Genomic DNA, 17,330 nt, shown 5'->3' with positions numbered 1-17,330 from the left:
GTCTGGTGTTCAGAGGTTTTAGCCCTAGGCAGATTGTCCATTCTATGCAGTTGTTATTCTGTCTTCCTGGGGAAGCCAGGAATTGCTGGTGTTTCTGTGTTACTGACCTCCTCAGTTCCCTCCGGATGCTTCTGATGCTTCTCCATTGCCTTACTTCCACGCTCTGAGCCTGGCTTGGCCCTTTCCGCGGGGTGTTTGTTTCTGTGCCTTAGCCGGCTAGAAGAGCCTACACTCTGAGGGGGGAGGAGCTGTGGCTTCCCGGAGCTCTGAGGGCTCTTGATAAGATTAACTTTCTCTAGGTTGCACTGAGTATGCCCTGAGGTAGGGACCTTCTGTGAGACTCAGATGGAAGGATCCAGCCAGGGGGCTGCAGGCTCCCCCCGTCTCTTTCTGTTTCCCTGCTTTCTGTGTTGGGTGCCCTCTCATTGTTTTCAGGAAGCAGCCTTCAGAATAGCTGGCTCCTGAGGCCCTTTTGCCAGCCCTGAGGGTTATTGTTGTTTCAGAGGACCCTGCTCTCTGAGGGGGGAGGGGCCGTGGCTTCCTGGAGCTCTGAGGGCTGGTGATAGGATTAACCTCAGACTGAGTATGCCCTGAAGCAGGGACCTTTGGTGAGACTCAGATGGAAGGATCTGATCAGGGGGTTACCGGCTCCCCGTCTCTCTCTGTTTCCCTGCCATCTGGGTGCCCCCTTGACTGGGTCAGGTTGTTTTCAGGAAGCGGCCTTCAGGATAGCTGGCCCTGAGGCTCTGAGGTTCCCTCTGCTGCCTCAGACTCAGCGCTCTGGGTTGGGGGGATGGGTCCTGGGACCTTCCTTCTGCCTACCCCTTAGGTCCGAGAGATCTCGTGTTCTGGCTTTTGGGGGGGGCCTTACCTTTTGATCCAGGTCCAGATCCAGGAGGAGGATTCCCGGGGTCTATGCTGTTGTTCGTTTTGAAATTCGGTGCCTTAGGAGCATATAGTTTGAGCTCGGTAGGGAAGGGTTTCCGGAGATCTGAACTTTAGCTTTCTCTAAGCCGCCATATTGACCGGAAGTCCTCCAACAAATATTCTTTGAATAAATAAATGAATGGATAATATAAAATTCTAGTTTGTTAGAATTTAGCTAAATGTCATTGCTAAAATAACAAGAGAAAATTAGCTTAAAGGTAGTAGGTAGATAGGATGATGCAGTTAGAGTCAGTGAAACCTGATTTCAAATTCAGCCTAGACGCTTAATTAACTGTATGACCCTGGTCAAGCCACTTAACTTTTGGCTGCCTAAGTTTCCTCAACTATAAAATGAAGATAATAATTATATGTTCCTCCCAGTGTGTTATTGAAAAAATCACATGAAATAATATTTTTAAGGCACTTGGCTTTACATGTATGTAAAACTTGGCACATAGTAGGTTCTTAATAAGCCCATTCATTTCATTGCTTCCTCTTTCTTTAGAATCAGAAGAGCCACCTTCTTCTGTGTTATTTATGGACTAATCATTTGAACCTCTCGAGATGTCAGTCTCCTAATCTATAAAAACAAAGGAATTAAACTAAGTTCTGGGTATAGAGGCCATCTGATACTGAGTTTAAAACTACTTAAAGATTTTAACAAAAATAAATTGGTGTCTTATTAACTAGTGTATAAGAATGAGGGTTTAATCTGCTAGCTACTATTCATCAAATGTCATGCTAACAGACTAAGATCAATTAATAACTTTAATTGAAGCTGAATACAATTAAATATTAATTAAGCTCACACAACTAACATACATTTAAATTTTTGATCATATGATTGCTAAAAGGTAAAACATAAAACAAAAAATCACAAATGCCCCTGCATGAAAAACATTAAGTGCCTACTATGTTCCAGGTACAAAGATAAAAACAGTCCTTTCCTCAAGGGAGCTCACAATCTGAATGATCCAGATGCTGATCTCCAAGGGCCCTCCTAGTTGTGATTAAATGACCTTTTTTTAAATAATGTAGTTGAAATATGCAATACTTCTCTAGTGATACAAATTTATTTGGTGCCCCCAAATCACAAATTTCAAGCTAATAATAGTAACAATAGCAAATAATATTCATAGAGCACTTTAAGGTTTACCAAGTACTTCATAAATATTTCCTTGACAACCTTAAGAAAATGTCAAATGTTGGAGATTCTGTGGAAAAACAGGCACATTAATGTCCTGTTAGGAGCTGATGCATTGGTTCAACTATTTAGAAAAGCAATTTGTAATCATGCCCCAGAAGTCACTAATTTGTGCATATCCTCTGACATAGTTCTTTATCAATTAATTTAATTTAATTTAATTTAATCAAACAAAGAGAAGGACCTACATGTACAAAAAATATTTATAGCAGCTTTTTGGGAAGATAGAAGGTGGGGAGGGTGGTAACAAAGAACTAGAAACCTAGAATTTGAACATGAAGTGGGAAAGCCTAAATAAATTAACGTATATTAATAGAATGAAATGCTAAGATAATAGTACTTTTTAAATTAATAAAAGGATAGTTTCAAAGAAACCTGGGAAGACTTTGATGACTTGATGCAGAGTTAAGTTAGCAGAACCCAGAGAATAATTTATATAAAAATAACAACATTTAAAGACAATGTAATAACTCTCAATGTAATAACCAACCACAATTCCAGAGAACCAGTGATAAAGCATACTACTTAACTCCTGACAGATAATAGAATAAGACATATTTTTTGGATGTGACCAATGCCAGATTTTTATTTTCTTGAATAAGCATGTATGTCACAAAGTTCTGGTTTTCTTTCTCCCTAATCCTTGAGGGAGCATGGAGGAAAGAGATAACAATAAATTTTTGTTAAATGCAATCTTTTTCATTTAATTTAAATTTTTTTTCTTTTTAAGAACCCTTAAAGACCATCTAGTCTACTTCTCTCATTTATAGATGAAAAAACTGAAGAGATTAAATAATTTGCCCAAGATCATATAGAAAGCAAATGACCATCACGTTTTGAACCTATCTTCTAATTTCAAATTCAGCATCTTGTCCACTTCTCCTTTATGAATATTATCAATCTCAGCAATGATCATTTGACACCTTTGTAACTAGAGACTGATGATACAAACCAAAGAAAATATGAGTTGGTTTCCATATTTTGAGAGTAGGAAAATTATGAATCTGGACAGTTGACAATCTGATTTATGGGGGAGGCGCTATTTATCTTGAAGGGAGAGGTAATCTGATTTCATGGATAGAGTATTTGAATGGGAGTCAGGAAGACCTGAGTCCAAATTCTGACTCTAACATTTACTAGGTATATGACTTCACTCAAGCCCTCTATGAGTCCCAGGTAATTCTCTTAAGACATCTACTAAGCAATAGAGGATTGGTTTGCTTTCTGCCTTATACTGGACAGAATTATTTGACCCCTGAAATCATGAATTCTTGAAGTATTAACATATTGATTTAGCTTAAGAGGATATCTAATATTCTCAAGTCTTTCTGCTTCTTAGAAAATTCTTCCTGCTTTCCCAAATTTTGTGACTTCTTCCAAAAACCTTGAGAGTAGTAGGATTCTCTGTTTCACCAAGAATGACATTTGTCCTTTCTTCTTATGTAGGAAAAGAGTCTCAACATCTCCTGGATGCCAACGTCAAACTGATCTCCAAATCTCATTGTAATGCACCTGACCAATATGATAACTTGGTTGATGACACCATGATCTGTGCAGGCATACAGGGGACCGACTCCTGCCAAGTATGTCATATTTCACTAATCAAATTGGGTTGGGTGGGATGGGGGGATGTTTTGTAAAAAAATTGTATTACTATTGAATGAACTCCATATAACCCCTACATTGAGGGGAGGGACGTACACTGAAGGAAAGGATCCTTATAGGCTAACCATGCCATTTCAATTTATAATCCTTGTGTTTCAAGAACATTTGAGCATTTTCAAGAATCATTTGAACAAGAGTATGTCAGAATCCATGTAATGACAGGCATATAATACTGCATGCACTTGGGCTTATTGACACCATTCATGTCAATATTATAAATCCCATGAAAATCCACAGGATTTAGTGTTCTAAGCCTTGGGCTGGGAATTAGAAGGGTACTTCTGGTAATTCACAGGAATACTTCCAGACATAAATCAGAAAGCATGGATGAGATTTACAGTCTTGGACAAGAAATGAAAGACTTAGAAGGACAGGTGGTTATTTTTGTCACTGTTGCAACCGAAGGCAAGGGTTACAGAAGAGAAAAGCAAATCTGAGAACTAAACATCCCATTATGATGATATCTAAGAATCAGATTTAAATTTCTAAGATGTTGCTTTAAATATATAGAAATGAGAGTTTCCTTGGTAGGGATGGAGTGCATCTAACAAGGGCTGATTGGTTTTTGGTTTTTGATTTATATATTTGCCTAGAGTCAAGGTATAAAATTCAAATAGGAAACTTTTGTCATCTAAATATTTATTTCTTCCAAAAACAGAGAAGCTAATTATTTTTTGGCTTCTCTTTGTGATATTTTCATGCTTAAAAAAGGTAGATGAAGTTTTGAACTGTTGTTATTCGAAACCTGTTTTGATAAACTAAGAAAATTAATCTCTGGGGCAGGGAAACTAGAAGCTTAGGTGGAAGTGGTGTGTCCATCTTAGAATTTGTAATAGGAAAAAAAGAAGAAACACAACCAACAAACTGAAAAACAGAAGAAAAAATATGGAAGAGTATAGGAAGCCAGACACACTAGCACACTGTTGATAGAGCTGGGAATTGTTCCAGCCATTGTGAAAAGTAACTTGTATTTATGCAGGAGGAAAAGTAACTAAAAATTCCAAATCTTTTGACCCAGAGAACCTATTTCTAGCATATACCCAAAGAAATTCAAAGACAGAATGAACTATGCTATATGTAGCCAAATATTTGTGACGATATCTAGTGTGGTAGTAAAGAATTGGAAACAAAGCAAGAGTGTCCATCCATTGATTAGGGAATGATTAAACCCAATGGTATATTATTGCATTAAGGAGAAATGACAAATAAGAATAATTCAGGAAAACATGAGAAGACCTAAGAATTGATTCCAGGAAAAATAACATACACAATAATGTAAGCCAACAGAACAAGAAAATAAAACAATGTGTATAATTTTAATGACCAAACTTGGTTTAAAAGAAGCGATGAGGGAAAAAAAAAGTCTCCCTCCTTTCATCAGAGAGATGGGTGACTATAGATGTAAAATGTTCACATGTCATCAGTCATGGACAATGTGTTGGTTTCCTCATGACAACTTTGGAAGGTAAATTGTGCAAGTATTTCTAATTTCCAGGTCAGAGATGAAGAAACTGAAGGAAAGAGAAATATTACTTTGTCCAAGGTATAAATAAGTAATGAAAGAGGAAATTCAACCAAAGTCAAGGGTTCTTTTTATTTTACTATGTTGGCCCTAATAATACCAATGTCTCTTCTTCAGATTTTCAAAAGAATCTTTTCCATCCTGTTGTTATGCTATATATAGTATGAGAAGCTAGAAAATTGATGCTAATGATTAAAGTGAAGATTGTGGGTTATCCATTGTTTGAATCATCCATTATATCCCTATTCCCTATTGCCACAGATGGGATGGCCTCTGGGGGCTACCCATCCAACCACAAGGATGGTCAAAAAGTCTTGGTGGTTGGATATGGGGTCATAGGTAGGGAACAAGCTCTACGGGAAAATATACAATTATTTTTCTGTTCCTTTCTTAGGTTTGAGAGTAATGAATATTCATTCCTTTCTTTTTCTGGCATCACCTTCAGGGCAGACACCAGAACCCCCACCCACCCTATCCCCTCACCAACAATTCTGTTATTATGACAAGGCTAACTATTTTATTTTCCTCTAGGGTGATTCTGGTGGCCCTTTAACCTGTGAAAGGGATGGTAAATACTATCTCTATGGGGTTGTGAGCTGGGGCTTTCAATGTGGAAAAAAACCAGGAGTCTATACTCTAGTCCCCAAGTTCCACAGCTGGATCAAAGATACCATTCGTGAAGAATCTGAATCATTTAGATGGTTCCTGAACTAGTAGCTGATAGAGGCAAAAGTTACAGCACCTTCATCACTCTACTCCTCTTCATTACATCATTGCCTTGTTGGCCAAAGCTAAAACCAACAAAGAAGGTCCACTCCCAAGAAGCAAGCAATCAGAGGAAGAAAGAACATTGGATTAATCAGGATTAGCCAAGAAACCTGTTTTATTCCTGACTCTTCCATTAACTAGCTGTGCTGGCCTTGGGCACGTCCCCTCTTGGGGTCTAAAATTTCTTCATTTGTACAATAAAGGGGGGTGTCATCAGATTGTGTGGTCTCCAAGGTCCTTCCCAGATAGAGCCAATCAATTTAAAAAGCTTCAATGGGGCTGAATAGACACAATTTCTTAGTTTATACTGAATCTGTCTTGTCCTTCATGACTCTCAAGCTAGCATTTTTACAATAGTTCTTCACACCTGCTCCTGCCCCCTCCCCAATTGTCTTCTATCATTTCCAAGAGAATCAAGGAAAAGACTACAAGTTCATTTGGATTGTTTCCTTCAGTTCATATGACTTTGTAGTCTGGAAATCAGCATTCTTAGAGCACAGGTCCAACCCAAGAACAATTATAACACGGATCCTTAGAGAATGAACCAAAGTGACTACAGTCACGTCTGACAACCTTTATTTACCATCATACATGGACCAAGTGCTAGACAGAACCAATGTTCAATATGGGATATTAAAATATTGAATTGAAAAATAAAGATCTATATTTCATTTCATGATAACACTGTGTTCAAATTTTTTTTTAAAGAAAAAAGTAAGAAAGAGACCCTAATCTATCAAGGATGATTTTGAAAAATTGTGAGGAGGGGGTGAGCACTGTCATGTGCCTTGGGTATTCAGAACCCCTCCTGGCATGTGAGGCTGGTTTCTCAGAGCCTCAGGAGTCTAAAATGTGCCTTTTTGAGGAGGTTGAGGGATAGAGAGAAGGGGGCTACTTCTGTGTCCAGTTTCTTTGTCATACACTCTGCATGGGGGCTGCTCATTTACAAGCAGATGGGCCTTCTTCCGTTTGACGTGCAGAATCTCAGTAGCATCTGGGTTCACATTTCCCTGGTTATTGTCTTCCTCCCCAGAGGGATCAGGCCCTGCCTGTGGAAATCAAAGGAACTCATCTGAGTAAAATCCAAAGCCCTCCTAAGAAGAAGAGTCTAAGATACCCTAGAAACATGTACAATTTCCCCTTCTCCTTTTCCAAAGCCCCTTCCCCACCCCTGCCCCCAAACCAAAACCCAAACTCTTAAGGCAAGAGAAGAGAGATGGAAAATCCAGTGCTCCATTTGGACATGATCTCTCTCCTCTAAGGAAGCCACAAACAAAAGCTATTTCCAATACTTGAGTCCCTGAGATCTTTTCAACAAAAATAAATAAGTTGTGGATCTGAAGTGCAGGCTGCTCCTGCTTGGTGCTAAGGTAGCCCAGCCCAGTTTTCCACTTCAGGTCAACAAGAGCTGAGCCCTTTGTAGACTGAATTTGGAGTTCCTACGCCTGGTCATCTCAGACACAGCAAAATGGGTACCTTATTGGCATGTTGCTTCACATTTCTTGAGTGACAGCCAATAATAAACTCAAGAGGAAACCAGGATGAGCTTGTGGCTTTTACAGCTGCCCCACTGGCTGAGGCAAGTTGGAGTTGAAATACTTACACAGAGACCCTGAGGTCTTAGGCCCCTGGCATTGGCCAGTTCAGCAGCCCTTCTAGCCATTTCCACTTTATAGGAGCCTGGAGGAGTCCAGCCAATGCCTCTAGTCAAGTTCAAGTCAGATTTATACTTGACCTGGATGGGGGTGGGGAAAGAGAAAGGAACACATCATTGGGGTTTGGGGTGATTTTGATGGGTTAGATAATGTATAAAAACATAGCTATGAGTCAAGAATTTTTTTCTGCCAATGAAAGATGCCATGAAACTCTTCATCTTGTACAAAAAGATCCCTCTTATCCAAAGTTGAACTCAATGACTTACAGACTCCTCGTGGCATTCTCCCTTCCCTCTTTTCATTGGGGGGAATTAGCTACAACAGGAGAAAGTATGAAAGGACACTAGGATGGACATTAGAAGGCCTAGATTCTAATCTTGCCTCTGCCACAAACTAGCCATATCGCTTTGGGCAATGGACCTTCCCATTTTGGGACTCGGTTTCTCCCTCTGTAAAATGAGGGTGGCTGGTCTGAATGAGCTCTAAAATGACTAATATTCAATGTTCATGCTCTATACCATGTTTTTACCCTCGAGTCTATGGATCCCTCATGGGATTGTAAATAGATTTCAGGGGGCCATCAACTTGGATGGGGAAAAAGTTATCTTCACTAATCTTTGGTTTCCTTTGTATTCCTACATAGTTCATTTTATGCATTTAAAAATATTAGTCCAAGAAGAGGTCCACAAATTTCACCAAACTGCCAGAGGAACCCATGACATACACACAAAAAGGATTAAAATCCCTTTTCTCTATGTTTCTATGTCAACCAAGTTTCACACTGCCCAGCACTCTCCAGTGAAATATATAGAACCAAATCCTATCTAATGTTCCCCTGGAGTGTGTCACGCCACAGTCATAGCATTAAAACGCCGGGCACTAACCCGGACAAAATATCTTTAAAGAGTGATTGAAATACGGTCCACTGAAACATTTTGAAGCTATTCAATGGATCACCCATCACGTTGTTAGTAAAAGAATAATTGGAACTGACCTATAGAGTAGTCACACCTAGAGATTTCTGCTGGCCCTGGAGTCAGAGGAGCCGGGTTCTAATCTTGCCTCAGACTCATTATCTAGGTCACATTGGGCAATAAGCTTCAGTTTCCTCCTTTATCAAATGAGAGATTTAGACCAAATGGCTTCTGAGGTTCCTTCTAACGCTAGGCCTACAGTCACTTGCCCAGGTTAATCCAATAATAAATGTCTGAGGAAGGTTTTGAACCCAGGTCTTCCTGATGGAAACCTCCTCCATCCCTTAGTCCACAACTACGCTCAGGCTGCCCACTCCGATGCTCTTTCTATTGCGTCCTATCCGTGTAGAATGAGTTAATGAGGTTAGGGATGCTCGAGCTACTTGGGAGCCTGGAGAGTATGAAAAAGAGGAAGGGTCCGAGGGCCGGGGAGGAGCCGGGAGTCTCCCACTCACGTCGCTCTGCAGCTGGTGGGCTCTCTGGGCATGCTTCAGGTGGAGCTGCTCTGGGTCGCAGGTGTACTGGTGCAGGGGCTGTCTGTAGTTCACATCGCTGGCCAGCTGCTGGCTCCGCTTGGCCTGGACGAAGCCAGGCTGGTCCATCCGGCTCTGGAACTGCGACCTCCCCTTCAAGAACTCCCTTTTGTACTCGTTGTCGCTCTGCAGCTTCCCCACGGCCAGGAAGTGCTTCGTCCTCGGGTCGTCACTCACACTGCGGTACCCAATCTGCAGGCCCCGATCCCGCAGGAAGGCCTCCTTGTACCTGAACTGCAGGAAAGGAGGCAGGACTTCACTGACCATTCACTGGCACCATAGGTGTGATGGGATACAGTGTAACGGGATGCAGCACAGAATAGAACATGACATATGACAGAACACTCAATGCCATAGCATATGATGGCATATAGTAATATAACACGATATAATGAAGTGTAAGATGAGGTAATGGAGTGCAATAAATATAATGTAATATATACGATATAAGATAATGTAATATGATGTATAATGTAGTATAGTACATAACAATATATAATATATATTGATATCTGTATCAATATATATGATATGATATATTATATAACATAGATGACAATATAACATGTATAACGTAACATAACAATATAACACAACATAACATAATATAATATAATTAATATAATATTCATTGGTGACATCCTTATTCACCAGACCATCTCAATGGACTCCCAGTCACTATGATTTATGGTCTAAATATATATACATATATGTAATTGTTAATATTCAGTCATTTTTCAGTCATGTCTGATTCTTTTTTTAAAAAACCCTTACCTTCCACCTTAGAACTAATACTGTATATTAGCTCCAAGACAGAAGAGTGGTAAGGGCTAGGCAGTGTGGGTTAAGTGAAGTGACTTGCCTGGGGTCATATAGTTAAGTTTCTAAGGCCAGATTTGAACCTAGAACCTCCCATTTCTAAGCCAGGCTCTTAATCCAGTGATCCACCCAGCTGCCCCATGTCTGACTCTTCATGACTCCTTTTTGGAGTTTTCTTGGCAAAGATACTGACATGGTTTGCCATTCTCTTCTCAGGCTCATTTTACAAATAAAGAAAATTTTGATAAATAGGGTTAAATGACTTGCCCAGGTTCACATAGCTAGTAAGTATTGGAGTCCATACTTGACTTAGGATGCACACCTATATATGCACTTATTTGTGTCTATGTTTTTGTATATAAATACACAAAGCACATGTATATGTATGTATGTATGTATCTGTCTGTCTATCTATCTATCTATCTATCTATCTATCTATCTATCCATCTGTCTATCTAGCTAGCTAACTAGCTATCCAACTATCTGTCTGTCTATCCATCCATCTATCTATCCATCTATCTATCTATCTATCTATCTATCTATCTATCTATCTATCTGTCTGTCTGTCTGTCTGTCTATCTATCTGTCTGTCTATCTATCTATCTGTCCATCTGTCTGTCTGTCTGTCTATCTATCCATCCATCTATCCATCTGTCTATCTAGCTATCTATCTAGCTAACTAGCTATCCAACTATCTGTCTGTCTATCCATCCATCTATCTATCATCTATCTATCTATCTATCTATCTATCTATCTATCTATCTATCTATTTATCTATCTATCTATCCGTCTGTCTGTCTGTCTGTCTGTCTATCTATCTATCTATCTATCTATCCATCCATCCATCTATCCATCTGTCTATCTAGCTATCTAGCTAGCTAACTAGCTATCCAACTATCTGTCTGTCTATCCATCCATCTATCTATCATCTATCTATCTATCTATCTATCTATCTATCTATCTATCTATCTATCTATCAAGCCACCTATCTGTCTGTCTGTCTATCCATCTGTCTGTCTGTCTGTCTGTCTATCTATCTATCTATCTATCTATCTATCTATCTACCCATCTATCCACCTATCTATCCATCCATCTATCTAGCTCTCTATTTCTCAATCTATCTATCACTCTGTCTATCTATCTTCCTATCTAACTCAGTGGATAGGGCTCTGGGCCTGGAATCATGGAGACCTGAATTCAAATTTGGCCTCAGTCACTTACTAGCTGTGTGACTCTGGGCAAGTCACTTAACTCTTTTTTGGTGGGGCCTAAATTCTGTTTACCTCAATTTTCTGTACTGTGAAATGGGAATGATAGCAGTATCTATTTCACAGCATTGTTATGAGAATAAGATGATATTTATAAAAAGTATTTAGCACAGTGTTATATAAATGCTTATTCCCTTTCCCTTCTCTTCTATATATGGCTCCAGAAGGAAGAGGAATGTCTCTTTTCACAGTTACTGCTTTCCCATTCTAGGGTAAAATGCTATAATCCAAGGAGTTCCCTTCAAAGGAAGCTTTTTTTTGTTGTTGTTGTTGTTGGTGGTATAAAGTACATGATTCAGCTCCTTGTTAATTGACTTTATGCACTATTTACTTTTAAGCAGGTCATTTTTCAATACATCCCTTTCAAATAACTCCTGGCTAAGGTCTAGAATAGTTTCCATTGAAATCTATAACTAGGGAACAAAGTGGGATCTATTTTCCTTGGGTTCTGGCTATCTGTTTCCAAATCACAGTAAAGCTACATAGTCTGGGATAGTGGATGCAGAGAAAGAGGCTTAGGTCAGGGTTCCTTACATCACTGGCAATTTCTCGGGAGGCTCTGGCAGTCTGGAAAGGGATAGCATCCAGCCTGAAGTCATAGCCAGCTGCTCGGATCTGTTCCCAAGAAGTCTTATATGATTTCTGAGTGGGAGAGAGAAAGAGACAGACAGACAGACAGACAGACAGAGAATAAGTTGCTTTAAGTGCTCCATAAATTTGTTGCAAATACCAAATGCCTTCCTGAATTTGTGGTTACTTTAGACTGGGATCTTTAAACGCAGACAAGAATAGTGATCAGTGCTTCATTCTGGGAATTTGTTCACTCTTGAATTCACTCATTCAGCAAATATTCATTGAGCACCCACTTTGTGGAAAATACTTTGGAGTTCTTGATAGTCTATGAAACTGTGCAATCAGCATTTAAAAATAACATTTGAAACATATATAATATTCCACAGTTTATGAAACTGTGAGATGACACAAATTGAAAAATGACAAAAATATTACTTCCTTCATTTGATAGATGATAAAAATGGAGATTCAGAGATGTGAATCGATTTACCTAAGGTCACAGAACTAGCATTACAGTCAGAACTAGAACCCAGATCTCATCAGGGCTCTTAGTCTGATTCTACCACCCATAACACCCCTCCATATTGACTTTTGACACAGCCTCCTGGGTTTTGTAGCATCTGAACATCAGAAGGAACACTTTCAAGGGGAAAAAATGACTCTTCAAACCTTTCCAATATCTTGGTCTTAAAGTCTCAGCATATGTATTTTCATTAGCTTTTCTGGCTTTATGGGAAACCTTTTCAAACTGACTTTGATGCCATACAATCCATTTTTTGTTCTGAGGTACCCTAAATCTAGTTTCCACCCCTGGTGCCAACATCTAGGCAAGAGCCTTCACTTGCATTTAATATACTGTCAAAAACCCTGGTTGAGTATGTGCCCCATGTATTTAATATCTTCCTCTATCAGGGTCCCCTTTTATGCTTTCCCTTTCAAGTTGCACTTACACACCCCCCAGGTATTTGTAATCATGTCCTTCAGGAGGTCCTCAGGTAGAGCTCCACATTACCAATATAGGCATCAAACTCTTCATAGCCTTCATGTATTAAAGAGGTTTTTCTCTCCCAAAAAATAACTGAGAGGATCCATGAAAGGTGTCGCATGGAGATCTCAGTGGATAGCTGTCCTTTATTCATCCACAGAGAAGAGAGGCAGCAGGAAATAGTTGCTAGACCATAAGCCCAGCAGATTGAAAAGCTGTGTCTTCAGCCCAGCTCTGTTGATGACTCCTCTGTAAGTCAGGTAGGGCAGGTCACTGGCCTATGTGGGCTGGGTGGGGAGGGGGGCTTTTAGTTTTGCCCCTTGAAAAATGAGTTTTGTGCCACTGGCTTCTGTTTTCCCAAGGAAGCTTAGAACATTGATCAGAGAAGTTGGAATGGGTAAACTGAAAAAAAATATCATCATGATGCATTATTCCTAAGACTTTAGTTGGGTCAACGTGTTGGAGATGAACAACCCAATCCAAGGCTGATCTGTTGCATTACAGTCAATGCCATCAATATCACCAACCACCATTTGTTAGTCCCTACTAAACGACAATGATTGCACCAGGCATTGGGGATGTAACCATACAAATCCATGTGGATTGTGGCTATGTATAAAGACAGGCAAAATATTTGAATTAGGTATGCTGCAGTCCAAGTCAAGGGTGAGGTGTCAACAAGAGGTAGAAGGGGAATGACCAGCATTCTACATGATATTCTCCTGTTCAGATAATATGACCAAGGAGGATTCTCAAAAGAATGGAAATAAAATGATTTTCAGTTTACTGAACCTGGAAATCCCTTATCACCATGATATTAGAGAGACAACATGGCAGAATGGATAAAATCATGGACTTGGAGCCAGGAAGACCTGAGTTCAAATCCCAACTTATACTGAGTGGCCCTGGGGGATTCACTAAGCATCTCCTGGCCTCAGTTTCCTCCCCTGGAAACTGAGGACAAAAATACTTGTAGTGCATATCTCACAAGGTTGTCATGATGATCAAATGTGGTTGAAGCAACTCCCTAAACCATGAAGCATCATGCAGATGTCAACAGTTATTAATATACACTGAGTCCCTCCATGTTAGAGTTAGGCAGGACCACAAAGATCATTTAGTGTGATGCCCTCACTTTATAGAGGAAGCAACCAAGGTCTTGAAGAGAAGTAATTTTGCCATAGAGATGGCACAGGGACTCCTCATCCTCCTCAACAGGGCAGATCTTTGCATTAATGATGCATTCTGCATATGAGTCCACTTCAGAGGAGACCTGGAATCCCAGTATACAACTCCAGCTTCCCATCTTTCTAGGGTATCCCATACCCTATATGGCCTTTTTTTTTTAAATTAAAGGTTTAAGGAAATACTAAGTGATGCATTCTGCATTTGAGTCAACTTTAGATGAATCCTGGAACCCCAAAATATAACTTCAGGTACCCATATTTCTAGTCTATCCTATACCCTATTCAAAAATACCTTTTTTAAATTAAAGGTTTAAGTAAATACTAGGTGATGCATTCTGCATTTGAGTCTACTTTAGATGAGTCCTGGAGCCCCGAAATACAACTCCAGGTTCCCATCTTTCTAGGGTATCCCATACCCTATATGGCCTTTTTTTTTAAATTAAAGGCTTAAGGAAATACTAAGTGATGCATTCTGCATTTGAGTCAACTTTAGATGAATCCTGGAACTCCAAAATATAACTTCAGGTACCCATATTTCTAGTCTATCCTATACCCTATTCAAAAATACCTTTTTTAAATTAAAGGTTTAAGTAAATACTAGGTGATGCATTCTGCATTTGAGTCTACTTTAGATGAGTCCTGGAGCCCCGAAATACAACTCCAGGTTCCCATCTTTCTAGTCTACCCCATTCCCCATAGACTAAAAAAAAATAAATAAAGGCTTAAGTAAATACTAAGTGATGCATTCTACATTTGAGTCCACTTTAGATGAATCTTGGAACCCCAAAATTCAACTCCAGGGTCCCATCTTTCTAGTCTATCCCATTCCCTACGTAGACTTAAAAAAAAATCTTAAAGGCTTAACTACCTGTTTAGTTATCGAAAGCCCAACTATGTTTGCCCCAAATGGGATCAGGAATCCAGAACTTCACTGCCCCCTCTCCCAATTCATTTCACCTGCACCCTTTCCCCCAGGGTAACTTCCCTCTGTATACTGTTTGCTATATTGTAATCATTTCCTGCCTCCTCCTTCTTCTCCCCCCACCTTTTTTTTTTCTAATCTGCAGAGGTTTTTGCCTTGCCACTGGGAGTCTTTACATTGTGCGGGTCCTTTGATGGGAACCCTGGGCTCTCTTCTTCTTGATCACAGTATGCTCAGTTTTGTCCTCATCCTCACACATTAAAGCCATTTGATTTTTAGTTATTTCTGCTGCCTTACAAATATCAATGGCTTTCTTTGCCCAGGAAGGTCAGTTTCCCTCCACACTCTTCCGTGTACTGCGCTTGATCCAATTGTACACACCCCACATGCCCTCCCCCCAAAAGTACTCTTTCATAAGAGGTTCACGAGTTCTCCATAGCCACGTACCCCAGCTGGCAATTTTAGTTCGGTGTCTCTGATGATCGGTAGCGGTCGGTCGCTGGAGGCAAATGTTGGAGATCCTGTGCAGGCCCTTCCTTTCTTAAGAAGCCCCTGCCAAGGGCTGCCTATTTTATCCCGCTTCTCAACCCCGCCACAAGCGGGGGGATGAGAGAAGTCTCCGCCGAAGCCAACTTCCCGCATTTTGGGGGAGATTCAGAAGGGCCGTCTTTGGCCCGAGCCTTGCCAAAGGGAAGGACTCTTTGACCCGGGGGAGAGACGCCCCCCCCTAAGCTGCTATTCTAAAATTATCTTTTCTCGCTCCCATCAAAAGCTTCCAATAATAATAATAACTTATATTTATAAAGCACGCTTCCCGGCAAAGGATCCCACGGTGCTTTACAAACTCCACAAACTGATATGCACATAAAATAGAAGGAGCATCTTGCCATCCTCTGAGAAGGAGCCACCTCCGGGGTGAAAAGTGACAGCTGCTTAACGGCACGGAGCCGCAGGACACAATGGGGAAGACAGGGAGGGAAGAATGGCTGAACTCTGGGTGGCCCATTGCTACCACATTTGGACACACTCAGACCGTGTTATTCTGATCTGACAGCTTTCTTTTGATTCATCAGCCTCACTACCTGTTATCATAGGATCACAGCCCCCGAGCACAAGCTGCCACCTATTCACTTAGAATCAGTCACTTCAAACCCTTCCCGGTACCAGGGCAGCCTTTGGAAGGGCTTAAAAACAAGATTCCTCCATTAGGCACTCACAGGGCTTCTATCTAAGGGAGATACAAAAGCCTTTTGGTCCCAGGCAGGGGAAATGTGAACTCATATTCATTCATTCCTTCATCATTCATTCATTCATCCATCCATCCATCCATCCATCTATCCATCCATCCAACAAGTGTTTATGAAAGTCCTACTGTGTGCCATGACAAAGACTTTCATGGTGAAAGGAACAACTCCAGGGCCAACGTTTTCTCTAGAGAAGGGCTTCTGGAACTGGTTTTTTTTTTTTAGGGGGGGGGGTCACTAACCCGCTGGCAGTCAGATGAAATTTTTTAGTTTCTCAGACTAGTGTTTTAAGAGCATAAAATAAAACATGTGCAACTGCAAAGGAAATCCATTATATTCGCTATTATTCGTAAAAACTAGGTGTTAGTAATTTAAAAATATATATTACATATATATAGTTGTCTAAATTTTTTAAAATTAGTTCACAAATATGGAAATGTGCTTTGTATGATAACACATGTATAATCCAAGTCAAATTGCCTTATCATATCCAGGAAAGGGGAGGGAAACAATTAGGATCTTATAACTTCCTATGTGGAAAATTGTTATATAACATGCAATTGGAAAAATAAATGATCTTAAGAAAAAAAAGTTCACAGATCCCAAATTATGAATCCATGCCCTAACACAAAACCTACTCATTGACATTATAGTGATGATGATAATTTATTATAAAGATGTCATTTTTTCCCATCCAAGTTTATGGACCTCCTGAAATCTATTTAAAGATCAATTGGGGATCCAAAGATCCCAAGTTCAAAACTCTACCCTAGAGAAAAGCAGACCTATTTTCAGGCCACCAGACTGCTTTGAAATGCAGAACTATCACCTCCTCAACAAGGTTCTATCTACAGAACAGAAAAAAAAAATGTGTTCTGGATAAGGAATGAAGACAAGACCTACAGTCAGTAAACAGTCTACAAGAAGCTGATCTTGGGCAAACATAAATATAGCAATAATGTCTTTGAAGCCAGGCATAGAATCATAGAATGTTAAAATTGGAAGAGACCCTAAAGGTCCAACCCTTTCCATGTACAATAAAGGAAACTGAGGCCCAGAAAAAGGAAGTTATTTTCCCAAAGTT

The 17,330-nt window shown here is 40.0% G+C and overlaps 2 protein-coding genes across 6 annotated transcripts in view; one reads left to right on the top strand and one right to left on the bottom strand.

Annotated features, from left to right (window-relative positions):
• Positions 1-6,768, top strand: part of HABP2 (hyaluronan binding protein 2) — an 84,120-nt gene extending 77,352 nt beyond the window's left edge. For all 4 annotated transcript variants that reach the window (XM_001377787.4, XM_016427786.2, XM_007478981.3 and 1 more), the window contains 2 exons: positions 3,578-3,714; positions 5,850-6,768. In XM_001377787.4, the coding sequence (XP_001377824.2) occupies positions 3,578-3,714; positions 5,850-6,032 (320 nt within the window). In that variant the 3' untranslated portion in view covers positions 6,033-6,768. The remainder of the gene's footprint in view (positions 1-3,577; positions 3,715-5,849) is intronic.
• The window catches only part of NRAP (nebulin related anchoring protein), an 88,179-nt gene continuing 77,494 nt past the window's right edge, over positions 6,646-17,330 (bottom strand). For both annotated transcript variants that reach the window (XM_007478982.3, XM_007478983.2), the window contains exons 39-42: positions 11,870-11,977; positions 9,171-9,482; positions 7,690-7,821; positions 6,646-7,135 (exon numbers count right to left, since the gene is read on the bottom strand). In XM_007478982.3, coding sequence (XP_007479044.1) covers positions 6,932-7,135; positions 7,690-7,821; positions 9,171-9,482; positions 11,870-11,977 — 756 coding nt within the window. In that variant the 3' untranslated portion in view covers positions 6,646-6,931. The remainder of the gene's footprint in view (positions 7,136-7,689; positions 7,822-9,170; positions 9,483-11,869; positions 11,978-17,330) is intronic.

The sequence above is a fragment of the Monodelphis domestica genome, chromosome 1 (assembly GCF_027887165.1).
Source record: "Monodelphis domestica isolate mMonDom1 chromosome 1, mMonDom1.pri, whole genome shotgun sequence".
NCBI lineage: Eukaryota > Metazoa > Chordata > Mammalia > Didelphimorphia > Didelphidae > Monodelphis > Monodelphis domestica.
Note: the sequence above shows the minus strand (reverse complement) of the source record. Positions and strands in the feature narration are given on the sequence as shown.